Source organism: Puma concolor, chromosome E3 (genome assembly GCF_028749965.1).
Source record: "Puma concolor isolate L17-30 chromosome E3, mPumCon1.1.hap2, whole genome shotgun sequence".
NCBI classification, from domain to species: domain Eukaryota; kingdom Metazoa; phylum Chordata; class Mammalia; order Carnivora; family Felidae; genus Puma; species Puma concolor.
Genome location: NC_141682.1, coordinates 40853680 through 40879043, shown reverse-complemented (window position 1 = coordinate 40879043; position 25364 = coordinate 40853680). Strand labels below are relative to the sequence as shown.

General features: G+C 64.1%; 2 protein-coding genes, 2 long non-coding RNA genes and 1 other non-coding gene across 10 annotated transcripts; 2 read left to right on the top strand and 3 right to left on the bottom strand.

Moving 5' to 3' along the window:
• The first annotated feature begins 1229 nt into the window (after positions 1 to 1229).
• Positions 1230 to 6403, top strand: RAB26 (RAB26, member RAS oncogene family). Of its 4 annotated transcripts, none has more exons than XM_086691561.1 (9): positions 1230 to 1549; positions 2606 to 2716; positions 4501 to 4542; positions 4631 to 4697; positions 4902 to 4954; positions 5290 to 5355; positions 5461 to 5517; positions 5587 to 5695; positions 5791 to 6403. In XM_086691561.1, the coding sequence occupies exons 1-8, from the start codon at positions 1358 to 1360 to the stop codon at positions 5668 to 5670; spliced, it is 672 nt and encodes a 223-aa protein (XP_086547687.1). In that variant the 5' UTR covers positions 1230 to 1357; the 3' UTR covers positions 5671 to 5695; positions 5791 to 6403. The 4 variants fall into 4 exon arrangements, with proteins under 4 accessions (XP_086547687.1, XP_086547684.1, XP_086547686.1 ...); XM_086691558.1 differs by having other exon boundaries at positions 1231 to 1549; positions 5619 to 5695; XM_086691560.1 differs by having other exon boundaries at positions 1231 to 1549; positions 5609 to 5695.
• A 673-nt stretch (positions 6404 to 7076) lies between these two features.
• On the bottom strand, positions 7077 to 12987 carry LOC147573213 (uncharacterized). The gene is made up of 3 exons (XR_015245303.1): positions 12382 to 12987; positions 7428 to 10803; positions 7077 to 7200 (listed from the first exon to the last, which is right to left on the bottom strand). It is a non-coding gene; the product is annotated as an uncharacterized LOC147573213 (long non-coding RNA).
• On the bottom strand, positions 7305 to 7387 carry LOC112853371 (small nucleolar RNA SNORD60). Its single transcript, XR_003222907.1, has one exon. It is a non-coding gene; the product is annotated as a small nucleolar RNA SNORD60 (small nucleolar RNA).
• Positions 7958 to 25269, top strand: TRAF7 (TNF receptor associated factor 7). 3 transcript variants are annotated; one of them, XM_086691557.1, is made up of 21 exons: positions 7958 to 8094; positions 15183 to 15301; positions 15539 to 15596; positions 17509 to 17600; positions 19271 to 19387; positions 19746 to 19838; positions 19976 to 20009; positions 20668 to 20851; positions 20940 to 21068; positions 21712 to 21929; positions 22004 to 22077; positions 22293 to 22341; positions 22421 to 22548; positions 22711 to 22793; positions 23464 to 23503; positions 23617 to 23733; positions 23820 to 23942; positions 24166 to 24285; positions 24376 to 24507; positions 24594 to 24713; positions 24886 to 25269. In XM_086691557.1, exons 2-21 carry the CDS (start codon positions 15221 to 15223, stop codon positions 24898 to 24900), a joined length of 2007 nt encoding a protein of 668 aa, XP_086547683.1. In that variant the 5' UTR covers positions 7958 to 8094; positions 15183 to 15220; the 3' UTR covers positions 24901 to 25269. The 3 variants fall into 3 exon arrangements, with proteins under 3 accessions (XP_086547683.1, XP_086547681.1, XP_086547682.1); XM_086691555.1 differs by having other exon boundaries at positions 20940 to 21074; XM_086691556.1 differs by lacking the exon at positions 7958 to 8094 and adding an exon at positions 13224 to 13362 and having other exon boundaries at positions 20940 to 21074.
• Positions 13357 to 17215, bottom strand: LOC147573212 (uncharacterized). The gene is made up of 3 exons (XR_015245304.1): positions 15844 to 17215; positions 15346 to 15680; positions 13357 to 14760 (listed from the first exon to the last, which is right to left on the bottom strand). It is a non-coding gene; the product is annotated as an uncharacterized LOC147573212 (long non-coding RNA).
• Positions 25270 to 25364: the final 95 nt, after the last annotated feature.

The window sequence follows — 25364 nt, the reverse complement described above, 5'->3', positions numbered from 1 at the left end:
TGTTGTGTTGTCCCCGATCTCTGAGCCCTAGAGGCATCTTCTGTCCATTATAATTATTTGGGCTCTGGGACCTGCCAGCTGAGAGGGCTCAGGCCTCTGAAGGACCTAGGGTCCATGTGTCAGCTGTCACATCTTAGGGGACAGCCAGGCCAACCCTCCAGCTCCCAGAGCGGTATGGAGCAAAGGCTGATCCCCGAAGAAATGCCTTTGTGCCTACACCCGCTGCCCCCAAGCCCTAGGTGAGGGGCATGTTGGCTCACTGCTCCTGGGATTCCATGACTGTCTCAGCCTCATTCTCAAAACCCAGAGACTCTTGGGTGGAGACAGACAGTTCAGGTGGAGAGGAGGTGTCAGGCTCTGGAGGCCGGTCTGCCAGGGCCTAGCATGGGATTTGGACAGTCAGCACTTGGCCCCCTTGGGGCCAGAACCTGGCACCAGAAGGGCAAGGGGCTCGCCACATTCTGGGGGAGGAACCTCCTAGCCCCTTCTCCTCCCAGACCCCTGAGGGCAGAGCCCCAGGGAAAAGGCCTCTCAGAGGGCTTGCTACTGCCCTAAGGTGGATTTCCCTTTACCCAAGGGTCCTGAGGCTTCAGCCCAGCGGGCAGAAGCTGCGGGGGAGGGCGCCCTGCGGCTCTCAAGTGCTAGCTGTGTCCTGCCTCTGGTAACCAGCTGTCAGATGAGCCCAGAGCACTGGGAGCCCCCCACCCCGGGTTTGTTTGCCTGCCCTAAGGGGAGAAGTGAGGGCGCAGCAGACCAGGTGGCATCTCCGGCTGAGAAGGGACAGAAACCCAGCGTGTCCACCCCATGCAGTCCCACTGCCTCAGCGCCCCCTTCTCGGGCAATCCTCTCGTCCCAGGCCCAGAGGCCGTCCAGTGAGGGTCACTGGGCAAGGAGCAGGGCGGGGGGGGGGGGGGGGGAGTGGTGTACAAGCGGGAAAACGACAGGATCCCGCCTCACCCAGACCCACCGCCTCACGGAGGTGGCCACGGAGTGAGGTCGCAGGGCCTGGGGCAGGGCGGGAGCTGCACGCACCGGGCGGATGCGAGCCCACCCGGAGCACCTATAGGGCAGTGCCCGCGTCTCGTGACCCCGCCCCAGGGCGGCCGGCTCATTTGCATGCCCCCGCCCCAGCGCGGCCATTGGCGGCGGCGTGGGGAGGCCGGGCCTGAGTGGCTGCGGGCTGTGGGGCGCGGGGGCGGGGCTGCGGGGAGCCTGGCGCCCGCGATGCCGCCGCCGTCGCCGCCGCAGCCGCCGCCGCGGGACGGGTTCGGGTCCGTGTCGCGCTCGGCGGGCGCGGGCAGCAGAGCGGCCCGGGGCGCGGCGGCTGCAGCGGGAGCTCCCTGAGCGCCCGCCCGTCATGTCCAGGAAGAAGACCCCCAAGAGGAAGGGGGCCAGCGGGCCCGCTGCCTCCGCGCTGCCTGCGGCCGACGGGTCCCGGCCGGCGCGCCCAGGGACTGCACGCCCCGGCCCCCAGGCGCGGCCCAACGGACCCCCGCAGCCCGGCCGGCCCTCGCTTGGCGGCGGCGACTTCTACGACGTCGCCTTCAAGGTGAGCCGGCCCCCGCCCCAGGCGAGCGCAGCAGGTGGCGCTCCGCCCGAGCCGAGCCGGGAGAGGTCGGGGAGGGGATGCAGGGCCCCGCGGACCCTCGGCGGGGAGCCCGCCGGAGCGGCATCCAGCAGCTGGCACGGTGCATGGCATACACACACAGCCTTCAGATCCGGATTTCAGATACCCAACAGCTGGCAAGGTCTGCCCCCTAACGCCACAGCTGGCAGGGCTGGACAAAAGGTCCCAGACCTGGCAGGTGCTCCGTCCCGGGTCCCGAATGACACCGCCCCCGCCCCCGCCCCCGCGCGGGGCCCAGTCTCACCATTTCCCATATGCTGCCTTCCGCACCCCCAGGGTCTGTGGGTCTTCTCTTTTTGGAGGGCGGGGGAGATTAAGAAGAGGTTTGCCAGTTGGGTAGGGAGCACTAGAGCCTTCTTCAGCCCTCGGCAGGAGCCTGTGAATCGTGGAGGGGTTGTCAGGACTGTCTTTGGGTTTGGAGCCTTGGGCAGCAGGCTGGGGGAGGGGAGGGGGGAGGCCTGACTGCCCCTCCTGCTCCACAGACCTGACCCAGGCCCCTCATCACACCAAGATCTGACCCCCATGTGGCAAATTCCTCCAGAGTCTTACTGGGATGGGAAGAAGCCCCTGGCACAGAGACCCCTGCAGGCCTTTCAGAAGGTCTCCAGCTACCAATCCCCAGACTCGGCTCCCCACCAAGCCCCACATGCTTTCCTTCCAGATCAAGCATGATGTCCAGGGTCTGGGGGTGGGTTGGGTAGGACCCTGGATGGAGGCAGCTGCCCCCACTCCTCACTGGTTGAATTGGGCCACTGTTCAAGAGGGGACAGAACCTTCTGGAGGTGGGAGCCTGGAGGTCTAGGCTGGCAGCCACCATAGCTGCTATGTCTCCCCCAAGTCCTGCCGAACCTGTGAGCCTGAGACCGGTTCCTCCACTCCTGGCCAGGCCAGCGCAGGGAAGACCAGACACCCCTCTGGGTGGGCCAGCACCTTGGTCCCCTCTGTCCCTAACACCTCTGACCCTCCTGTTCGCCCCAGGTCATGCTGGTGGGGGACTCAGGCGTGGGGAAGACCTGCTTACTCGTGCGCTTCAAGGACGGGGCTTTCCTGGCAGGGACCTTCATCTCCACTGTGGGCATCGACTTCCGGGTGAGAGTGGGAGCTCACGTCCTAAGCACTGAGCTGGCCCAGCCATGCCCTGGGCCCCTGACACCAGCTCACTGGGCTCTCACAACACCCCTGGGCAGCTGGTTTCTCCGTTACCCCAGTGACACCGACAGGCTCATAGGGTGGAGCTCGAGCTCCTGTCTGGACCACCCGGCTCTCAGGGCCCAGGTGGTTGAGGGGGGATGCCTTACCCACCAAACTACACCTCCTGACCCCCTAAGGGTCCTGAAGACAGGTGAGGGCTGCATCTGACTGAAGCAGGGAGAGCACCCCTGTGCCTGGAGCTACCTTCTGTGCCTCAGGGTAGGTGGGCCGTGGTGCCTTCCCACCCCCCGGGTGATGGCTGACAGAGGACACTCAAGGCCCATGTTCACTTGGAAGGCGAACATCACTGTCCTTCTGGACAGAGGTGCCAGGAAGTCTGCCAAAGGACCTAGGAAGACAGGTGGTGTGGAGCCCGTACCCCCTCTGGGAGCAGGGGCGGGTCCCTGCCCTTGGGTGAGGAGGCTCACGGGAAGTGCTGCCGCCTGACTGCTCCCCCCTCTTCGAGAGCCCCCTCCCAGGTTGCCCCCAGCGGGAGGGGTGTCCTGGGGTTTTCTGGGGGGAAGGGAAGTGCCCCTGGACTTCAAATCCCTTTCATTTCCCCCCACCTGGCACCTTTAGCAGCCTGTGGAGTCAGCAGGCGACGTTGAGGGCTGTGGCCTTAGGCCTGGCGGGTGGCAGCATTCCAGCCCCCACCTCGAGTCACCAGTCTAATTTCTTGCCTTGCCAAGGTGCTGGTGTGTTCTAGACAAATCCCAAATTTGCATTTTTTCTCACCCTTTAATTAGACCCAGTTGGTGGGAGGCTGGGACGGAGGCCCGTTCTGGGAACAGGAAAGGGGGCTCCTCCCAGTCTGGGGAGCCATGGGTTACCCTGCTTGAGGGCCCAGGTCCCCTCAAGTCTTCTCAGATGAAGTAAGGGTTCAGGTGCCGAAAGGGGGCAGCTCTGACCCTGGACAGATGGTCCTTGGCCTGTTTTGGACCCATCTCCCCCCTTCTCACCTCCCTCTTGGCTCTGGGGCAGGTGGCGAGGGAGGTGAGGCTGTTTGGTTCACACCCCTGTTCAGGGTGCCAGTGAAGGCAGGGTGTCCTTCCCAGCCCCCCCTTCCCCCCCCGCCTCAGCCCAGCAGATGGCTGTGCCATTGGTTCCTTGGAGACCCAGAAGCACCCTGACAGCAGGAGCTTGGGGAAGAGGGGGGCGGTGGTGTTCCAGCTGCCAGGGGCCCCCACCCCCACCACAGCAGATGGGAACCGTGGGGTTGGGTCTTTCCCTGCCACTAGCCCTGCACCGGGAAGGTCCGGCTAGGAACCACTACCGGCCAGCAAACATTTAATGAGCACCCATTGTGTACCAGGCAGTTTCAGGCTCTGTGGTTACTGTGCTGGGACCCGCCCTCAGGGGGCTGCTGGCTCTTAAACTAGGAAGCTGGCTATGGCTAGGCACAGGGGGAAGTGGGCAGCCAGGCTGGGCTGGAGGGGTGCTGGCAGAGGGAAGGGAGTGGGGGGAGGCGGGAGCAACAGGACTCAGTGACTGACCAGGTGGGTGGTCTAAGTCACCTTCAAGGGCAGGGAGCTGGTGGAGCAGGTGCTGGGCCTCCAGGGTGGGAGTGGGCTACCAGGGGGAGGTGCAGGAGGCACGGTGAGGGGGGGAAGCTGGGAGCTCCCCACCGGAGGGCAGCAGTGTTCTAGCTGTTGGTTGCTGGACCGGGCTGGTTGTTATTTCAGAACAAAGTTCTGGATGTGGATGGCATGAAGGTGAAGCTGCAGGTGAGTGGTGTGGGGAGCAGCGGGGGGCAGAGGGTTGAGGGTAGTGAACACCCAGGAGGAACTGGCGGCCCCGTGCCTGTCACTCCAGATCTGGGACACAGCTGGCCAGGAGCGGTTCCGGAGCGTCACCCACGCCTACTACCGCGATGCTCATGGTGAGCTTGTGGGTGGGGGATGCCAGTCCCGGAGAGTCAGAGGCTGTGCTCTCGCGGGTGTCAGGTTTCCCTGGCTTCTGCACGGAGGAGGGTGCCCTGGGCAGGAGCATGGCAGGAAGTGTGGAGGCTGTGATGCGTGTGGGTGTGGGTGACAGGAAGCTGTGGTGGGCCCTGGAGGTGTCCTCACTCGTCCTCTGCCCCCAGCACTGCTGCTGCTCTATGATGTCACCAACAAGGCCTCCTTTGACAATATCCAGGTCAGTGGTTTCCTTCCTGGTGGTGGTGGCAGGAACAGGCCGTGATGGCATTAGGGTCCCAGGGGGCTAAGGACCCTACCGACTGCAGGGAGACGGCCCCTCTGGTGGCTCAGGTGGAGTGTGAGCTGAAGGGAGTCTGAGGACCTTCCAGCTCTGTCAGTCCAACAACTTGGGTAAGGTGCTTGTCGAGGGTGCCTCAACAGGACCCAGGGACCTCGATTTCTGGGCCTTCCTATTAGCCAGAGCCCAAAAGGCACCCCAAGCAGTGAGACCTGGAGGGGCAAGGGGTGAGCAGAGTGCCAGCCTCCAGCCTGGTCTCAGCTTTTCCCCCACAGGCCTGGCTGACGGAGATCCAGGATTACGCCCAACATGACGTGGTGCTCATGCTGCTGGGCAACAAGGTGGGCACCCCAGCCCATCCTCTCCACCGTGACTCTGTATGAGGGCAGGGGTGGTAGGGTAAGCCCTGGGCCAGCTCTCACCAAGACCCACCCCCCCCATGCCAGGTGGACTCTGCCCAGGAGCGTGTGGTGAAAAGGGAGGACGGGGAGAAGTTGGCTAAGGTGAGCCGGGGTGGGGTGGGTGTCCGGGGAGCGTCCCTGGGGTTGCAGGGCCTGGGCTATCTCCACCAGGCTGCCACCTGGCTGGCAGCAGCTGTTTGCAGGAGTACGGGCTGCCCTTCATGGAGACCAGCGCCAAGACAGGCCTCAACGTAGACTTGGCCTTCACAGCCGTAGCAAAGTAAGTGCTGGCAGTCATCAGGAAGATCCTCCAGACCCAGAGTCTGAATCTCTGTTGGTGGAGGAAGCTGTCCCATGGTCCCCTCTGCCCCACAGGGAGTTGAAGCAGCGCTCCATGAAGGTCCCCAGTGAGCCTCGCTTCCGGCTGCACGACTATGTCAAGAGGGAGGGCCGAGGGGCCTCCTGCTGCAGACCCTGAATCTGACTGGGCACTGCCACTGCACATCCTCTGGGAGGCCCCTGCAAGGCTGGACAGAGGGTCACCTGGCAGTCAACTCGAGGGCGGCCGTTTCTGGGACTCCCAGACAGAGCCTCGTCTTTCCCTAGAGCCTCAGTTCCAACAGGCTTCATGGAGCCACTGGGTCTGCAGCCCCTGACTCAGGGCCTTGCCCCCAAGGCCTTGATGGAAAAGCAACGGCCTCCCGTACAGGAGACACCCCACAATGTAAAGCCCATGCGGGGAGCCTGGTCTTGCTGCCATGGCACTCTGCTGCCCTCTCCTGGACGCGCCCAGCTTCAAGGCTGGACCCCGGTGCCAGCGCCACGTGTACAGTGCCTAACCCCCCAAAAGCCATGTCTTCAGCGGCACCCGCTGCCCAGGCAGGGAAAGGCCGGACTCCTGTCCGTGCCTGGGGCAGAGGGCTTCGCTGCACATCCAATCATGCATCTGTGCCCCAAGGACCAAAGCTGCCAGCCCACACACTCAGAGACTCTGGTTCAAACATCAGCAGGGTCTTCCTCTCGTGTTGCCTGGAGGACGCCAAGTTTGCGGCTTTCTAATACACGAACGGCATGTGGGAAATCAGAAACCGTCAGGGAAACTAGAACTGCCAGCCCAGCTGAGGCCTGTGCAGAGTGAGGTCAAGCCAGGAGGCTGGCAGTGTGCTCCAGCTCATAGGTCTTTAGGTTAAGAGTCTTTGTTTTCAGTTCTGGTGAATAAAGTTGTGTTTTCTGGACTGCCGGTCTCTTCTGTTACAAGAAATCCCCTTCTTTGCGCCCTCGGCAAAATACGGGTTGAAGACAACGCTAAGAGGGTAGTACCCTCAACTAGGGCTGCTGTCTAAGGAGCACGGGGAACCTAGGTGGTTGGGTGGTTGATGTCCACTTCCCTCTGCAAGACCCAACGAAACAGAAAACAGTGCTCTGTGGCCGGTGAGGAGGAAGAGTTCCTCACCTGCTTAAGACAAAGACCCCCGCTCCGCCCCGGGATTTCTGCTCTTACAGGCAAAAAAACCGAGAAGGCATCCCAATAGTTGAAAGGTCACCGTGTGAACATCCATCTTTCTCTACCCTTTCCCAAGACTGCCACGGAACGAGCCAGTCCTCCCGCGGAATCCTCTGGGGAGCAAACGCGTGTGAAAATAAAGACACTTGCGCTCCCATCAACTCACCACCTCTGCTTTATTGTTAAGCGCCGCAGATACGGACGTGGACTCCCGCCTTACCACCAGGCCCCGGGCTGACGTTCATTTACGTCCACGGTCTCCAACCACGTCACCGACCGCCCTAAAAGTCAGACACACAGAGCCGAAATGTAGACAGAAGCCCGCTACCCCGATTTTTTGGAGATGTTTTCACACCAGCCCCTCCTGTCAAGGGGGCGCACCCTGAAGCCTCAGACTTGCAAAATAATCAGACTGCACATGCAGTTTTCATACGAGGTGTCAGAAACGAAAGCAATTCATCACAGGCTCCAAGCTGCATAGGGGAAACCAAGCCCGGCCCAGGCTTACCTGCGGAGAGAAGTCGGTCTGGAGTCGGACCTTCCCAACAGAACGGGTCCGGTGGGGGAGGGGGGGGGAGGCGGGCGGAGCAAGGAACGCGTACAACGCTGAAGACAGAGGCGGAGCCCCGGCGGATGATGGCCCTGGAGGACCCCTCAGCCCCATTCGGGGCCCTGAGCCTCCCCTAACGTGGACTCGCAGCGACCGCACAGACAAACGCCCACGGCCGCCACTGGATTCCCAAAAGAAAGCACGCGCCCCAGGCTGAAGCTTTTATAGAAAGTGCCCCACCTCTGCGATTGGGCAATCATGCCGGAAGTACCCGCCCCCGGTCTCCTGAACCAGACTCGCGAAGCTTCTCCCTTTAGCAGAGGTCTTGGAACTTAGCTGTGAGCGACAGATGCACAGAACCAATCAGACTCCGATCTGCAACATAGAGTGATTCTGAAGCTGCCAATCCCGCCCCGCGACGTCGGAGCCGCCGGAATTCGTAGTTTCTGGAGAGCCGCGCGTGAGGCGGGGACCCAGGCATTGAGAGACGGGGAACTACAAGTCCCGGCGGGCGTAGCGCCTCAGCGCTTCCGGCTCGCGCGTCCGGTCTGTCTCCCGGCCAGCGGCCGCGGGGGCACGATGAAGCGGGAGGGTATCGCTGCCGCTCCCGGGCGGCCGCGGGCGGGTGAGTGTCCGCGCGGCGCGCCCGGCCCGGGGCTCGCGCCTCGGGGCCGCGCGGTAGGCGCTTCGGGGTCCGCGGAGGCGTCGGGCCTGGGGGGGCGGGGCCGACACGGGCCGGGGTCTCGGCGTCTGTCCGTCGCTTGCCCCATTGCCCCATTCTCCCCTTCTTTATTCATTCCTTCTTCTTGCGTTCGTTGAGCGCCGCCGGGGTCCCAGTTCTCGTAGGCTCTTCTGCAGCTTTTCTCAGCCCGGCCGCTGTTGACACTTCTCGCCGATCCTTCTCTGCTGTGCTTTGTAGGATGTTGAGTAGCATCCCTGGTCCCCACCCATTAGATGCCAGTAACCTCTCCCACCCCCACGTCTTGACAACCCAAAATGCCTGCAGACACCGCCAAACGTCTCCTGGGGGACAAAATCCTCCCCCAACCCCACACACCCCGGCTTGAGAACCGGCCATCTAGAGCGGGGAGGGGTTGACAGTACACACAGAATCCTAAAGAGTTGGGATAGGTGCTATGAGAGAAACAGGGCGCTGAGAAACAGTACGGGGCGCTCTCGAGTGGCTTGGGGAGGGGGGAGGTGCCTACAGCAAGCAGCTTGTCTTGGGAAGTTGCTGGAAGAGCATGCCAGGCAGAGGGAGCAAGGTGTGCAAAGGCCCAGAGCAAGAAAGGGCTTGGTGCGCCAGTGAGTGCTGGCAAGGGGTGAGAGGCCTAGTCCACGGGGCCACACCAGAGTGCGTGGTGGAGGGATTGTATTGTGGTTGCAAGGAAGGCTGTTGGAGGATTCGAGCACAGGAGAGCCAGCATCAGATCCAAGGCCGGTAAAGAGCCCCTGGTTGTGTGTAGAGGGGGTGGGAGACGAGGCTGTCTGGCTGTTCCGGCCTCGTTGCCTTGAACAAGTCCAGGGCATTCAGCTGGAGCCGAGGCTGCGATTGTGCTGGATCCCACCCTGCTTTGGCAGGACAGGGGTGGAGGGTAGGGCTGGGGGTTCCACCCTGCTTTGCTGCCTCCCTTGCCTAGAGCTCCAAGCTGCCCAGACTGTTCACCCTTCTCCCCATCCCTCACACCCCTTCCTGTGCACACACAGGCCCCCTCTCCTGAGGGCTGCCCACCCCTTGGCCTTTGCCAAGCATGTGACCTCCCTCTTCCTCATTCCTTCTCTTTGGGCCTCTCCCTTCCCACACCCCTTCCCCGCAAGCCTGTGCGGCAGGCAGGCACTACCTCTCTGTCATACATCCCTACTTGCATTGCTCTGGGCATTCACGTTTCTCCGGAATCCCTGGTCTCTGTGTGTCAAGGTTCCTGCATGTTATAGCTGCACTAGCCCCAGGAAGCCAGAAGCTCCCTCTGAGGGGAAGCAGGGATCCTGGCAACCTGGCTGAGGGAGGTAACCAGCTGGGAAGGAGGGGATGTCTTCCTTCCTGAGGGGTCCCTGTGGAGCAACCCCCACTATGGCTGTGTGTCACACACAATATTTCTGGAAATGAATGGGAAAGATCAGAGTCTGAAGCACTGACTTTGCTGGGACAGGAACCCACAGAAAAGGGTCTTTGGCAGCTCGAATGGGGCTTACTAATACTCCCGAGCCTGTCTACCTCTCCTACCAGGCCCCCTAGCTTCTCAAGGTCAGACTCATGTTCAGCCGTCACCACGTGCCCTCTCACCCTCACAGGGACTGGCATGCAGTGGGTGTGAACCTTGGCCGGCCGGCCGGCTGCGAAATCAGAGAGTTTGGGAAACGGGAGAGATGTGGTTGAAGGGCCTGACCTGTTTGGACGGCTCCAGGTAGCCTGGGCTCCGCGGTGTGATGCTCCTCGGCACGGCTTGGTGTGCGGCTGGCTTTGGTGCACCATGGGCTCCTCGGTTTGCTGGCACAACAGGGCTTTGGTTGGCCGCGGTGTGGCCCCTTGTGGGCTCTAAGTCCTGGGGTGGCCTCCCGGCCTCTACTCTTGATTCTCGAAGAGGGGCTGCTGTCAGTGGAGCCCTCACTGTTGCCCCGCCTCTCGCAGCTCCTTTCAGATGGGAGTACATCCACTCTGTTTAACGAGTGAGAAATCTGAGGCCCTGGAGGGCAAGCAGCTTGCCCAAAGTCACGCAGCTGTTACGTGGCAGAGGTGGGATTTGAACCCAGGTCTGAGTCCTGCATTTGTGGCCTGACCGTCGTGCTGTCCATAAGGAACACTTGGAGGGGTCAGTATAAGCACATAAGTGAAGTGTGCCAGCATATGCCCAGCCTTGGGAGGGGTCAGCAGGACATAACTTGCTCCGAACCTGGGTCCCCATTGGCCTGACCTTGCTGTTGAGTCGGCTCCTAGGACTTTACCGGGCCATCTGTGGCTTATGCAGGAGGTACCCTCGTAGAGGGGCCCGAACCCCTCAGCTTTCAGTAGATGCCCCAGGGCGTCCCCAGTGTGCTGGCCCTTCCACAGAAGAAATTCGGTTGCTCCTTGGAGGGACATGGGGTCAGGTGGGGCAGAGGAGGGAGAAAGCGGTCCTGGAGTCCAGTGCTGAGGTCACATGGAGACCTGGTACTCGGCTATCCCCCGGAGGAGGAGCAGCCTTACGGAAACCGGGACTGAAGGAATGTGCTAGGAAGACTGTAGTACCACAGCCTGGGCTGAAAGGGCATGGAATGGACAGTGGAGCGGGCTGGTGCATGTCTGCATGTCCAGGCGGGGCTCCCGGCTGGGACTTTGTGCACACTCCCCAAGCTTCTGTAGAGAACCAAGAAAGAGGAAGTCAGGGAGGCGGAAACAGCCAGGGCGGCCTGGAGGTGTAGCCCGGGTCCGAGGTGTCCCTGGGCTCTTGGGCAGAGGCCCAGGACCTGTCTCCACAAGTTTAGACTCACTGATTTTTTTTTTCTTAAGTTTGATTTATTTAAGTAATCTCTCCACCCTACGTGGGGCTCGAACTCTCGACCACAAGATCAAGAGTCGCGCGCCCTTCCAACTAAGACAGCCGGCTGACCTTAGACTCACTGATTTAAGACAGCCTGGGACTTGCTTCCCCCTTGTGCCTCTGCAGCCTGGGTTGGCCCAGACGCTGAGTTGGAGGAAGGGTGTGGGCAGGTAAAAGTGGCCCCTACGGCTAGGTGCTCACCTAGCCTTTCCAGAATACTCTCTCCCTGCTCTGGATCTGGGCAGCCCCTTCCTCTGGGAAGCTCTCTAGGAGCCCCCCAGGCTGTGTCAGGTGTACACCTCCCTCCAGCAGAGGGACCCACGGGTGCTGGAGAGGCTGGGTGGGGAGTGCGAGGACACAGTCTTGGGGAGAGGAGGCCACAACGGGTGTCCAGTCTGGCAACCTTGAGACCACCCTTTAGGAACCGTGGGCACAGAGGGAAGGATGGAAGGTGAGGGCAGAGTCCAGGGCTGGGTGCTCGGAGGGAAGGGGGGCCGGGCAGGCCTCAAACCTGGGCCTGCTGAGGTGCTTAGGGGGGGCCCTGACGTCACACCGTGCCTATCTGGGATGGAAAAGACGTGCTAAGGGGACATCAGGGAACTGCTGGGAGAGGTGTATATGGCTTTGCTATGGCAACCCAGCCTGTTTCTGTAGGATTTGGCAGTCCTGCGTGGGCTTGGGCCAGGGGGCCAGCGGGGGCTGACCCAGGGGCTGGGTGGTCCATGGATGATACCAGGGGCTGCATCTGGAGCTCTGGCTGCAGTCTGGTGGCCACCCACAGCTCTGTGCCAGGCAGGGCTGAGGTGTCCTGGCCACCCATGCTCACCCTGGGGCAGTCACCACTAAATGTGTGGCCTGATGGTGCTTCCAGGGCCGGCCTACCCCCATTGCTGGCTCAGCACATGCTGCTGAGGGGACCCCACCACGCCCACTCCTCGAAGGACCTGCTTCTGGCCATCCCACTGTCGTCGTCCCCCGCCCCCCCCCCCCCCCGCCCCGGCCCGTCCCAGTCCAGCATTTACAGCCTACAGTACCCACTCTGCTGGCTGCCAGCCACAGGGACCACAGTGGGGGATCTTTGTCCCACATTCCCAAGGGTGAGCCTAGCAGACCCCGTTGGCCTCCCTCCAGGGGGTGGGGGTGGGGAGGGGTTCCCAAGGGAGCTGGCCTGCTCTCTGGTGTAGGCTGCCCAGAGAACGGGGCTGGTGGGGGGCTTTCCTGAAGAGGGGCTGGGGCATTATAGGTGGATCTTCGTTCCCTTGTCGGGCAAGGAGTGTGCCCCAGGGGCCCTTTGGACGTGGACTTGGGTGGACAGAGATCCCTGGGCCTTGACCCTGGGCTCAAGCAGGGGAGCTGGTTTTGCACCTTGGGTACCACTCTCCCACCAGCCTCACCTGAGGCCCCATCTCCAGCAGGACCTGCGTGCGGTCTTTTCTCTTTAAGAGACACGGTCCTTGTGTCCCTTGCCTGGGCTCTGCGGAGGCACCTGGAGCAGACAGGGTGGGGGGACTCGCCTGGGGAGGGAAGGGAGCTGTGCCTGGCAGGCTCAGCCCATAGCCTTTTCCAGTATGGGAGTGTCCAGTCGTCTAGCTGACAACTCCCTGTCGGCCTGCATACAGGCCTGGTGCGGGGTGGCGAGGAGGCCTACCCCTGGGGGGCGGGGGCATACCCCACCCTGGACAGCTGGGCCCAGCGGGGTGGGGGGCGTACGCAGCTGTGCTGTTGTTTCTGGGGTTTGGGCCCACAGAGCTGGGAGACACTGGCGAAGACTTATTGCAAAATGCAGCCCCTGGGGGAGCGGGGCTGAAGGCTCAGGGCATCTTGCTCAATTCCAGGATGCATAGTTACGGTAGGGTCTGATCGTTGTGATCTGGGGGTGCACAGCTGGGGGAGGCGGTGGCTGCAGCCCAGCAACCCCCCCCCCCCACCCCCGCCTCGGGTCCCTGGCTGGGAGTGCAGGCCAAACCATGTAAATGGGGAAGCAGTTACTTCCCTCCTTCCCTGGCTCCACTCTGCTCTCTGGCCAGTCTGTACATCTCCCCCCCACCCCCACCCCCACCCCGCCCCCGGGTTGTGTGTCTGCCGGCCTGGCCGCTATTGGCTGTCAGGGGACTTTCCAGCCGATTTGCACGTTGCCCTGCGTGCCTTTCTGTTTACTTCACTTCAGAGTGAGGGAGAGCCAGACGCCTGCTCCCTCAGACTGAGCAGCAGGCACACAGGCCCCACGGGGGCTGGCGTGCTGGCCGCTGTCCTGGGGGGAGTCCCTGCTGGGGTCCCGGCTGCCTGGACCACGGGAGCCGCTCGCTGGAGGCAGCCGCTGGCCGCTGGGCCTCGGGAGCTTGCAGCAGAGGGAGCAGATGAATTGCAAAATCCAGGTCAGTGTGGGCCGGCCGCCTCCCCGTGACCCACCCCCAGCCTCCTCCTCGCACGCCCCATGGTGCCGAGGCGGGAGCCGACCTTGGGTTTCCCAAAAGGCGAGTCCTGGAGCTCCTATGTCACCCCAGCCGGGGTATCCTTGCTGCAAGCAGGGTGGCCCCAGGATTTCCTGCTTAGCGTGGAGACCAGCAGCGGCACTGGAGGTGGGGCTTCCGGACCCACCACAGCCACACCTCCACCAAGGGCCTGGTACTGCCCACTCTCGGGAGTCCCTGCCTCTCCCCCATGAGGACAAGCCACCGGAGAGCCTGGTCTGGGACTTAACCGCCAAGTCTCTTGAGTCACAGCAGGGGGAGTGATGGGCAGGAGGGGGAGGCTTTGGCCAACATCTTGGGATCCCCCCATCCCCTGGTCTACCCGGACCCCCAGGGCGCTGAGAGCATCGGTGGCGGTGCCTTGTGGCAGGGCCAAGTGTGGGGACTGACAGCCACCGCACCGAGGCCCGAGTCTAGAAGACTGGGGGCGGGGGGGCGGTGGCACTGCAGGCGGTATTCAAAGGGGCAGGTGGGAGAGAAGATGGGGGAGCTGTGACAGCTCAGCAGCGCAGCATGGGAACACACGGCTCGGGAGCCAGCCCCTCCCCGTAGACCCCTAGGTTGGGTTGCAGGACCACCGAGTGGCTGTGGCGTGTGTGAGGCAGACACGGCCAGATGGCTCAGCAGCCCCTCCACCCGGAGCCTCCTCCTCAGTCATGGGGGGCCTTCACAGCACAGGGTGGGCCCCAGCCTGCATGTGCCCTTGTGCCCCACGAGAGCGGGACGTGCCGGCCTCCCCGGGAGTTCCCGACACTCGTTCTGCTGGCCCGGCCTAGCAGCAGGTGATGAGCCCGCGCCGTGGCCTCCCAGGGGTCTCCTGGGGAGAGAGCTCACGTGTGCTCCTCCTCGCGGGGAGCCTGGCTTAAAGCTGGGGCCTCGAGGCTACAGCTGACTCCAGAGGGGAGATAGACGCTGCCGTGGACGCTGACCCCAGGAGGGCCCCTGGGAAGGTGGGCGTCGCCCTGGCAGTGGGGTGGCTTCCCCAGGCTATCCACGATCGTGGCTGCAGGCTGGTCCCCTTTCCTCTCTAATGGCCAGACCCCTTGTCTTGGGTGGAGTAATTCTTGCAGGCCCAGGATGATACCCACTGTGCCTTCTCCCCACCACCTCAGCCTGTGAGTCCTGAGTCGACAGTTGGACCTGCACAAGGTCTGGGATCAGGACTCTCATCTCCTCCCCCTGTCCCAAAGGGGCTTTATCTGCGTGATGAGCCTCTGAGAGGCTGGGCCCCAGGTACATCACCGACAGGTCGTCTGGGGTGTGGCCAGCGTCCTTCCATCCTGCAGACCGGGACTGTCCTACCTGGTAGGAAGCAGGCACACGGCTTGATCCCGCCCCGGATGCCACACCACGGCCCAGTCTTGGCTCCAGGGACACTTGCCCTCAGACCCAGAGGTTCGGGCAGAGCACAGTGGGGGCTTCCGCCTCTGGGGCGGAGCTGGTGACGTTTCCAAAAGCCTGAGCCTTGAAGGAAGGTAAAGCTGAGTGCCAGCTGCCTGCCTGCCCCCAGGGCCTCCTCCCTTCCTTGGGCCTGTGCACACCTGGGATGGGAGGAGGGAAAGAGACTTTGCCCGCATGGACCCGCCCTTGTTGGCACTGGTGGTGGAGAGGCCAAAGTGTGCCTGGAGTGGACCAGCCAGAGCAGGCCTGGCCGCATGGGTCAGCGCCGGCCAATCTGACGCGTCCGGGCCACCGTCCCCACCACTGTTGTGCTCCCCCCTCAGGAGACGCTGCCCGCGGACCCTAGATGCCTCTCTAGAGCATGAGCTCGGGCAAGAGCGCCCGCTACAACCGCTTCTCCGGGGGGCCCGCCAACCTTCCCACTGCCGACGTCACCGCCGGGGTAAGCGGGAACCTCACAGGGAAGGGCCTCCCCCTCGTGCCCACCTTGTGTGCCGGGGTCCCCGCAGAGCCTCCAGAGCAGTCCCCTCCCTACGTGGAGGGCCTGTGCCGCGCGTGTCCGCATGAGCTCACGCGCGCACGTGACCATGGTGCTACGAAAGCGCGTCGGTGCCCGTCCACGTGTGTGTACACGTCCTCGCTGGGGGTCGATGCCAAGTCTCATCTGTTCTCTGTCCAGACCAGAATGGAAACGACCTTCGGGCCTGCCTTTTCGGCCGTCACCACCATCACAAAAGGTGAGCCAGCCTGTGAGCCCAGGCCAGGGTGGGTTGGGCAGAATCTGGGCGTCCCTTACTCCCACTGGGGTCTGCGGGCACGTCCTGGTGGGGCAGGAGGGGGCATCGGTGTCGGCCCTAGGCTGCCTGCCGCCCCCCCCCCCCCCCGCCTCTGCTGCCGCATCCTTCTCCTCCCCCCGCAACCCCGGGCATCCCAGCACCTCCGTCCTGGGGCCTCACCCGTTACCTCTGGGGAGGGCTGCCCCACCTTCTCTGTCCCTCGTCCTAGCGTCCTCTGGTTCACCCCCGCCCTGGGCTCCTAGCAGCCTCCGGGAGGTCGGGACCGGGGGCCACGCTGGACACGTGTGGGTGGTCAGAAGTACTCGCGGTGTCCTTTCTCCAGACCGGTTCCAGCCCGGGGCCGTGTGTTCGAGGAGGTTGTGAGGGGCTAACAGCCCGGGGCACTACCTCCTTCCCTGAGTCATGAGGGTGTGTTGCCTCTCTTGTCAGGGCTGGGGGTTCAGGGATGGACTTTGTTCCTTTGCCTTTTTGGTACTCTGCTCCTCGTAGGTGAAGCCGATTTTTAATTGCTTTTCCGGGGCTCCCTCTCGATGCACTCAGCAGTGAGGCCACAGGACCACTGTGCGCACGTGCTCACACTGGCCCCTCTGCCCCAGGGTGGCTCAATCAGATGCTCCAAAAGTGCCCCTTTTCCTTCTTAGATGTTCTGTCCTGAGAATAAATAAACGTCTCCCCTAATACAAGCACCCAGGTCACTGTTCCTCAACACCTCACTTACTCTTAGAAGTTGCAGGGGCCCCCGTCACGGCAGTCCCGCGCTCCTGGAGCAGACAGTGATGGGAGTCTGTCTCCCTCTCGCCCTACCCAGCAACCCCATCGGTGGCAGGGATGGGTCAGGACTGGGTATGAACAGTCACCTCCCCTGACCCCTCTCACACATAGGGAAACTGAGGCCCAGTGACAGGGGAGCTGCTTAAAGCCCGACTCATGAAACCATGCCTTTGGGGCTGGTTGTGATGTCTGGGTTTGGGTGGGCCTGAGGCCGGTGGTGGCCACTCCAGGGCTTCTGGCTTCCCCATGGACTCCTGACCAACGCCTTCCCTGGAGTGGGCTGAGAAGGCCCGAGGGTGGTTCCAGGTTCTGGCCAGGGGAACAGCTGGGAGACAAGCAGACCCAAACAGCGGGCTGCCTGTCAGTCCTCACCACACACCGGCCCGGGGGCCTCAGGCCTCTGTCCCTGTCTCCTCCTCTGGGCACTGAGGACATCAGAGGACCCGCCCACTGGTAGGGTTACCTTGAGAGCCAAGCAAGATGACATCCCACTCGTGCCAGGCAACCTCCAGATTAATCACTCAGATGTTGGGCTCTTGCCTCAGCTGGGCACAGGGCAGCCCCAGGGTCAGACCGCTGGCACCTTGTAGAGTCAGAGAGATGATCCCTCCACCCCACCTTCAGCCTGCCTTGGGAGTGTGACTGTCGGGGGCTCCGGAGCTCCAGGCACAGAGGATAGGCCCTGGAGACCACCTGAGCCGGGCTGGCCCCAGGCTGTGCCCTCCCTCCCCACCTGCCTGGCCCTGGAGGGGGCTGAGGATGCAGGGCCAGTGCGGGGCTTGCTGGGGGCTCAGGCCAGCTTGCGTTCTGGCCCTTGTCCTGCTCAGGCCCCTGACAGGGGCAGGGTGGCTCCCAGCTGCCCCCGAGCCCAGCCCCAGCCAAGTGGCCCTCAGATCAAGAACGAGGACACGGGAGAGGGTGGGGGGCAAGGAGACTTCCCAGAGGGGATCAGCCCCCTGTCTGGCCCAGCCCCTGCCCCCACCGGGCCCGTCCGTCCAGGGAGCCCGCTTCCCGCCACGGGGGGCCAGCCATGCCCCCTCCGGATCACACTCGTGGCAACCCCACCCTCTCTTCTTGGCAGCCGATGGGACCAGCACGTACAAACAGCACCGCAGGACACCGTCTTCTTCTAGCACCCTCGCCTACTCACCGCGGGACGAGGAGGATAGCATGGTAGGTCTGTGCCATGGTCACTTCTCTCCCCACGGCCTCCGGTCATGCCGTCCTTCCCCAGGGCCGGGTCCCAGGCGTAGCTGAAGGGGAGGCTCCACCTCGAGGCACGCCCTGAGCTACGGTCTGCAGGCTACGCTGGGCTGGTGAGACAGGGCTGGTATGTGTGGACGTCGTGAGGCCTGAGCGCCCGTGGCAGGACTTTGTGGAGGAGGAAGGAGCAGTGGGGCCGGAGGGCGCAGAGCCTGCGAGCTGGGGCGAAGCGCATTCAGCTCCGGCTTGAAGGCCATGGGAGCCACAGAAGGTTCAGGCGTGTGGCTCACAGATCACGTTTCCGTTTTGAAAGTTGTCTGCTATCGACTAGAGGGTTGGAGGGTGGGCTGGTGGGTGGAGGCGGGACCCCTGAGCAGGTGGCTGGAAGGAGGACGGCCGGAGCTGGGGGATAATAACGGGCCTGCCAGGGCTGTGCTGACAGGGAGAGCCAGAGAACCCCCTGCCGCTGGCTCTGCGGAGTGAGGAAGGGGCTGGGGTGGAGTCGAGGCTGGCTGTCAGCGCCCAGGCTGTGTGGCCAGGGTCACAGCGGCTGTCCCCTGCCTGCCCGGCCACTGGACCGTGTCGCTGGGCTCTGGGCCTGTCGGAAGCGAGGAGCTGCCCTGGCCGAGGGGGGTGGCTCGGGCCCTCCTGCCGCTCACCTCTGCAGAGCCTCGCTTTCTGCTTCCCCTTGTGGATTGTCGGGATTCTCGCCAGTGTGGTGGCCCCACGGACTCCAGCTGGTTCTCCTGTCCTCCCAGCCTCCAGGACCCAAGTCTTCTCATGCTGGGCTGCTAGGCCTTCGTTTCCTATTTAATACTAAGGGAAACAGTGTTTTTTTTAATTACTTGAATGCGCTGTGTGCCAGGCGCTACACCAGGCCTTCTCTAAGCACAAAGCAGGCACCTTGCACCCCACTCCCTGGCTCCGCCTGCCTCGGCCTCCATGACCTCTGACTCACCCATGGCTGCCCGGGAGGGGATTTTCCCCAGAGTGGCCGGGACCAGGAGGAAGCCCGTGGGCTGGGTGGGGAGCAGTGGCTCTTACAGGATCTTTACTGGGGGGTTCTAGGCCAAGGCGGGGGGGGAGGGGACGGTTTCCCCACCCAGGCTCCCCCAGATCCTCATCTTCCGTGACTCAGGCAGAGGCAGGCACCCATGGCTCTTCCTCCCTCTGAGAATCTTGGCCAGGGTTCAGTGGGGAGGTCCCTGCCTTCCCTGGGAGCCTCAGTGGCCCGGCCCCGTGTCCCCAGCCAGGGAAGCCAGACGGGCAGCCAAACCCAAGGGGACGTGGAGCCCCCAGCCTCTGCCGGCCTTCCCTTCCTCTGGCAGTCCGGGCGTGGAGGCCGGCCCGGGACTGGCTGATGGAGGTGCCCCGTGTGCAGCCCACATTCCCTCACGGGAAGCAGGAAGCAGACCAGGCGAGCGTGTCCTTCTGGAATTGAATAGCAGGAAGTCTCTCCATTTACACAAAGAAAGCTGGCAGACGTGAGCGGGTGGCCCAGCCACAGGGCCGGGACCGCTGGGCCGGCGGGGGGCCCGGGCGCCCCATCGGCTCCCTGGGCACAGGCGGCGGCTCTGCGGGGTGAGGGGGCCCCGGCCTCCCCACCGGCTGACGGGCCCGCCTGTCCCTGTGCGCCACAGCCCCCCATCAGCACCCCACGCCGCTCCGACTCGGCCATCTCCGTCCGCTCCCTGCACTCAGAGTCCAGCATGTCCCTGCGCTCCACGTTCTCGCTGCCCGAGGAGGAGGAGGAGCCGGTAGGTGTGTCCGCCCAGCAGGCGGCCCCTCGAGGGGCGGGAAGGTCTGGCCTACGCCTCCCCCCCCCCCCCCCCCACTCCCCGGGCACCTCTTCCTGTGGGCTACCCGGGGTCCAGCTTTGGGAAGTGAGGGCGGCACCCGTGTGGGGTCTTCGAGTCTCCATCACCGCTAGAGAAGCAGGTGCGCACGGCCAAGGGCGCGGCTGGAGGGGGGTCCTCCCTGCTTCGGTCCCCTCACGCTCAGGCCCGGCCCCAGGCCTCCGCGGCAGGCCCTTCTCGGCCGCTACCCGCCCCCGCCCCCGCCCCCCACCGCCGTCTGCGCCCCGGCCCCCCCTCACCCTGCCCTGTCCGGTTCTAGGAGCCCCTGGTGTTTGCTGAGCAGCCGTCGGTGAAGCTGTGCTGCCAGCTGTGCTGCAGCGTGTTCAAGGACCCCGTGATCACCACGTGCGGGGTGAGGCCGCCCCTCCCTTCCTGACATGTGCGCCACCACGGGGCCCGGCGTGGCCGCCCAGGGGCTGCCCTCTTCGGTGGGCACGGGGTGGGGGCGACTCTGTGTCCATGCCCCAAGCCCACCCGTTGTCTCCACAGCACACTTTCTGCCGAAGATGCGCCTTGAAGTCAGGTAGGGCCCCCCCCCTCCCCAGACCCCGGTCCGGCTGACCTCATTACCCCGCTTGGGAAGGGTCCCTCCGGAGAGGTCCCAGCCTAGGCCCAGCACTGATCATGCCCTTGGCACATGGTGGCTTCTCCCTAGCCCTGCCCCCAGCGTCTCTGCCACGGGGCGCTCAGGCCGGGCTCCGGACCTTGATGGGCGAAGTGGTGAGACCCACGTCTCGGGGCCTCCTGGCCTCAGCACCAGCTGTTTCCAGCAAGAGTGCCTTGGCCATCAGGGCCCCCTGCCTCACCCTCTCAGGGCTGGGCCCTTGGGCCCGGGGCTAGTTCCTCTCCAGGCTCTGCCCCAGCTCCCTCTGCCCTGTCCCAGACTCCTGAGTCAGCCCAGAGGCCTCCGGTCCCTCCTGCTCACCCAGTGGTCACCCTTGGTGGCCCAGCTGTGCCCCCATCCAGATTCAGGCGTGGCAGCGGGGCAGGTAGATGGGTGCATCAGGGCCCAGAAAGAGGCTCGGTGCGGCCAGCCTGAGGAGCCCGTTCCGGGCCTGCCACACCGGGACTTACCAGGGAAGAGCCCGCCCCCAGTGCAGCCTGGTCGCAGCGCTCAGAGCAGAGCTGCCGGGGCCGGGACAGCCAGGTGGACAGTGAGGTCAGCACGCCCTCCCATCCAGAGAAGTGCCCCGTGGACCACGCCAAGCTGACAGTGGTGGTGAACAACATCGCGGTGGCCGAGCAGATCGGGGAGCTGTTCATCCACTGCAGGCACGGCTGCCGGGCAGCGGGGGCCGGGAAGCCTGCCGTCTTTGAGGTGGATCCCCGAGGGTGCCCCTTCACCATCAAGCTCAGCGCTCGGAAGTAAGTGCTGTCCTCGGCCCCCGCCCCCCACCCCTCCCAGGGGTGCTGAGAGCCGGTGCCTCTGGGGACTGACGCCCGCCTCCCAAAGGGACCACGAGGGCAGCTGTGACTACAGGCCTGTGCGGTGCCCCAACAACCCCAGCTGCCCGCCCCTCCTCAAGATGAACCTGGAGGCCCACCTCAAGGAGTGTGAGCACATCAAGTGTCCCCACTCCAAGTACGGGTGAGTGGGCGGGGGTGGGCATGTGGGCTGCCCCCGGCCGGTGGGCGGGCAGGGCGGGGGCGGCGGGGCCTCCGGCCTGGCATTCACAGTCCCTCCTTCAGCGAACCCTTGTTGAGATCTGCTTGTGTGCTGGGCGCTGGGGAGACAGCCAGGGTCCTGGGGAGACGGACCTTAGCGGGAGCCTCACCGTCAGCTATGTAATTACAAACTGAGGTACAGGTGCCGTGAAGGAGAGGCCTGAGCCCCACAGGAACGCAGAGGGGTCGGAGTGGTCGGCGAGCTGGGAGGTCAGGGAAGGGGGGGTCCCTGAGAACTGATGCATGTGTGGGTGTGAGCCAAAGACTAGCATGAGGGCTTCGGGCGGCTGGACCATCATGAGTGGGGTAGAGAGCAGGGGGCGGTGGGAGGGGGGAAGAGGCAGGAGCCGGGAGGCTGTCGAAGGGTGCGGAAGAGCCCTTAAGGAGCTTTGGGAGCAGAAGGACTAGGTTTCCTCCCAAAGTGGCCTGATGGGTGCTGAGTGGGAGCAGGATGGACGGGTGGGCAGCAGGTGGGAGGTGTGGGGAGGCGTGGGGGGGTGGGCAGGGGCAGTGCCTCACTGGGCACGCAGGTGGGCAGGGCAGCCATCCTGCGTCTCCAGGTGCACATTCATCGGGAACCAGGACACGTATGAGACACACCTGGAGACCTGCCGCTTCGAGGGCCTGAAGGAGTTCCTGCAGCAGACGGACGACCGCTTCCACGAGATGCACGTGGCGCTGGCCCAGAAGGACCAGGAGATCGCCTTCCTGCGCTCCATGCTGGGCAAGCTCTCGGAGAAGATTGACCAGCTGGAGAAGAGCCTGGAGCTCAAGTTCGGTGAGGGCGCGGCCCAGAAGGCAGGGGTGTGGCCTCTCCTCCCGGTCCCTGACACCCTCTTCCTTGCCACTCAGACGTCCTCGACGAAAACCAGAGCAAGCTCAGCGAGGACCTCATGGAGTTCCGGAGGGATGCGTCCATGTTGAACGTGAGCGGGAGGGGGCCACGTGCGGGGTGGGGGGTGGGGGGGGTGGGGACTCAGGACCAGCCCTCGGCCTAGGCCCCAACAGGAGGCTTGCCCCGCTCCCCGCCACCCCGCTGTAAGGGTTCAGTGTCTGTGCTGGGGGAGGCGGCTGCTGCCGCGTGGGGGCAGGGGGACTGCGGACCCACAGCCAGCATGCCCTGTACTCTTGGTCTTGGCAGGATGAGCTGTCCCACATCAATGCGCGGCTGAACACAGGCATCCTCGGATGTGAGTACGGGCCTGCCGCTGCCCCCTCTGCTGCCCCTGGGCGCCCCCGGGCCCTCACCAGCTCCTCCCGTCTCCGCAGCCTATGACCCACAACAGATCTTCAAGTGCAAAGGAACCTTTGTGGGCCACCAGGGCCCCGTCTGGTGTCTGTGTGTCTACTCCATGGGGGACCTGCTCTTCAGTGGCTCCTCTGACAAGACCATCAAGGTGAGTGGGGTCTTGCCCAGGGAGGTGGTCTACAGCCTGGTGGCGGGGGGCGCGGGGGCAATGGGCACTGCCTGCGCCCACCTTCCCTCCACATTCCCACCATGCTGCCTCCTGGCGTTGGGCTGACCCTCCTGGGACCCAGCCTGATGGTGGCCTCTGCAGGTGTGGGATACGTGTACCACCTACAAGTGCCAGAAGACGCTAGAAGGCCACGACGGCATTGTGCTGGCGCTCTGTATCCAGGGGTGAGTGCGGGCATGCATGGTACCCACGTGGAGCCGGGGACGGGAGACACCCTGCTCCCCCCACGGTCCACATGCGTCCTCAGCTGGCTGTGTCTACCTCTCCTGCGGGGCACCCTCATCCTTGAGCAGGGCTGGATGGCTGGGTGGTGGCACGCAGGCCCCCACGTTCACAGTGTGTGGCCCCGGAGCTGGGGCGCCTGGGGGAGGTAGGAACTCCGCCGTCGCTCGGCTGGCCTGTAGCCAGAGCCTCAGGCACAGCTTGGGGACAGGACCACAGAGTAGCCTGCCCAGCTCCCCCCTCGCCCGAGAAGGGTAGCCCCTCTCGACCTTCTCTCCTGTCTCGTGTCACGAGACTTCATGTTGTGGGCAGGAGAGGGAGAGACGTGCGTTCCCGGAAAGCAGCAGCTTGGCCGTCGGCAGCACTAACAGGGGTAGTTACCTCACAGCTTGCTGTCGGACGCTTGCCAGGCGGGCGGCGGGGTCAGGCTTCTACCCCCAAGGTTCCCTCGCCGGAACAGGAAGACGGAGGGCTGGGGGCAGCAGGAGGAACCCGGCCGAGCTGCCGGTTCCTGGTGGCTTCCCGGTGGCTGGTGCTCCCTTGGCCTGGCAAGGCCACACCAGCGAGGACAGTGGCTTCTCCTGCCCTGACCCCTTGGCTCCGCTCCCCCAGGTGCAAGCTCTACAGCGGCTCAGCGGACTGCACCATCATCGTGAGTGGGGCCGCGGCAGGTGGGTGGGAGGGGCCTGGGCCGCACCGGCTTCCGGGGGCCCCAGGCCCGCCGTGCCACCACGACCCGAGGCTTCCTGTCGTCCTTCCCGCCAGGTGTGGGACATCCAGAACCTGCAGAAGGTGAACACGATCCGGGCCCACGACAACCCCGTGTGCACGCTGGTCTCCTCACACAACATGCTCTTCAGCGGCTCCCTGAAGGCCATCAAGGTCAGGCCGGCCTCGCGTGTGCACATGTGGGGCGGCGGGCTACCGGACCCCTGCGCCCCAGCCTGCATTCGTGGCCGTCCCCACAGGTCTGGGATATCGTGGGCACTGAACTGAAGCTGAAGAAGGAGCTCACGGGCCTCAACCACTGGGTGCGGGCGCTGGTGGCTGCCCAGAGCTACCTGTACAGCGGCTCCTACCAGACAATCAAGGTGCGTCTGCACACACTTCGCGTGGGAAGACCCCTCACTAGGCTAGACCCCTGGGCTGGCACTGCCCAGGCCGGCCCCGGGGGCTCCGTCTGCCCTGCCCCCATGCCGCCGGGTTGGGGAGACCCTCACACACATCCTGGGTGACGAGCGGGCTGCTTAGCATCCAGAGGCCCTGAGGGCAAGGTGCCGGGCCTGGGACCGACGGGCTCGAGCTTGTCCGTAGATCTGGGACATCCGGACCCTCGACTGCATCCACGTCCTGCAGACATCTGGCGGCAGCGTCTACTCTATCGCTGTGACGAATCACCACATTGTCTGTGGCACCTATGAGAACCTCATCCACGTAAGGCGGGCACCTAGGGGCAGGGCCTGCCTCCGGGGCGCTGTCCTCCCCGGAGCCTGTGGCTCTGACCTGCCTGGGCCATTCCTTCAGGTGTGGGACATTGAGTCCAAGGAGCAGGTGCGGACCCTGACAGGCCACGTTGGCACTGTGTATGCCCTGGCGGTCATCTCAACGCCAGACCAGACCAAAGTCTTCAGCGCGTCCTATGACCGGTCTCTCAGGGTGCGTGCGGACCTAGTGATGGTGGGAGGTTCACGGTGGGCGGTTGGGCCCAGGTGGGCAGGCCCTCATGTCCCGTGTGCCCCCAGGTCTGGAGCATGGACAACATGATCTGCACGCAGACCCTGCTGCGTCACCAGGGCAGTGTGACCGCACTGGCCGTGTCCCGGGGCCGGCTCTTCTCGGGAGCTGTGGACAGCACTGTGAAGGTCAGTGCCTCGGCTCAGGCCTTCCAAAGGGGCTGCGTGTGTGGAGCAGGGGGCGGGGGGGCGAGGAGCTAGAAGCCTTGGGTCGGTGGCACCGAAGGGCAGGTGAGGATGGCAGGTGGTGGTGGGGCGGCGTGGCCGGAGGGGCAGCTGAAACAGAGCCCTTCCTCTGCAGGTTTGGACTTGCTAACAGAATCCAGACCAGTCTTGGCTTCCTCTGGGACCTCCCTAGGCTTGTCCCAACCAGGCTGGCCACATGAGGGGTCTCAAGGGGCGCTCACTGCCTGCCCTGCGGGGACAGACCGACAGGTTCACCTGGCCAGGCAGTGCCCTCCCCACCCTGTGCCCGGCGAGCCTCCCTCTGCTTGGTCCTGTGATCGTCGCCGCCAAGACAGTGCCCAGCCCCTCCCGCTGGGTGCCAGGTACGATGCTCGCCCGGCCCACCCTCCATCCCTGCCCCAGATGGACTGTGGGCCTTTTTACTCACCTTTTCTACTGTTTTTAGACTGTATATAGATTTGATTACTTCTTGATTGAAATAAAAGCTGCACAGACTGTGGCTGTGAGTGGGGATAGTCCTTGGGGTGACAGGCCACCCGGGAATGCTGTTGTGCTGGGGCACCAGCGGCCAGTGGGAGGGAGGCTGGGGAGGAG

What these genes read in the sequence shown, in the direction of transcription:
- RAB26 (XM_086691558.1), top strand. Translation starts at nt 1,358, where the DNA reads ATGTCCAGGAAGAAGACCCCCAAGAGGAAGGGGGCCAGCGGGCCCGCT. An exon ending in GCATGAAGGTGAAGCTGCAG is followed by an intron (nt 4,543 to 4,630) that starts GTGAGTGGTGTG and finishes CTGTCACTCCAG; the next exon opens with ATCTGGGACACAGCTGGCCA. An exon ending in ACGGGGAGAAGTTGGCTAAG is followed by an intron (nt 5,518 to 5,618) that starts GTGAGCCGGGGT and finishes AGCTGTTTGCAG; the next exon opens with GAGTACGGGCTGCCCTTCAT.
- TRAF7 (XM_086691555.1), top strand. Translation starts at nt 15,221, where the DNA reads ATGAGCTCGGGCAAGAGCGCCCGCTACAACCGCTTCTCCGGGGGGCCC. An exon ending in AAGATGCGCCTTGAAGTCAG is followed by an intron (nt 20,010 to 20,667) that starts GTAGGGCCCCCC and finishes CCTCCCATCCAG; the next exon opens with AGAAGTGCCCCGTGGACCAC. An exon ending in GAACACAGGCATCCTCGGAT is followed by an intron (nt 22,342 to 22,420) that starts GTGAGTACGGGC and finishes CCGTCTCCGCAG; the next exon opens with CCTATGACCCACAACAGATC.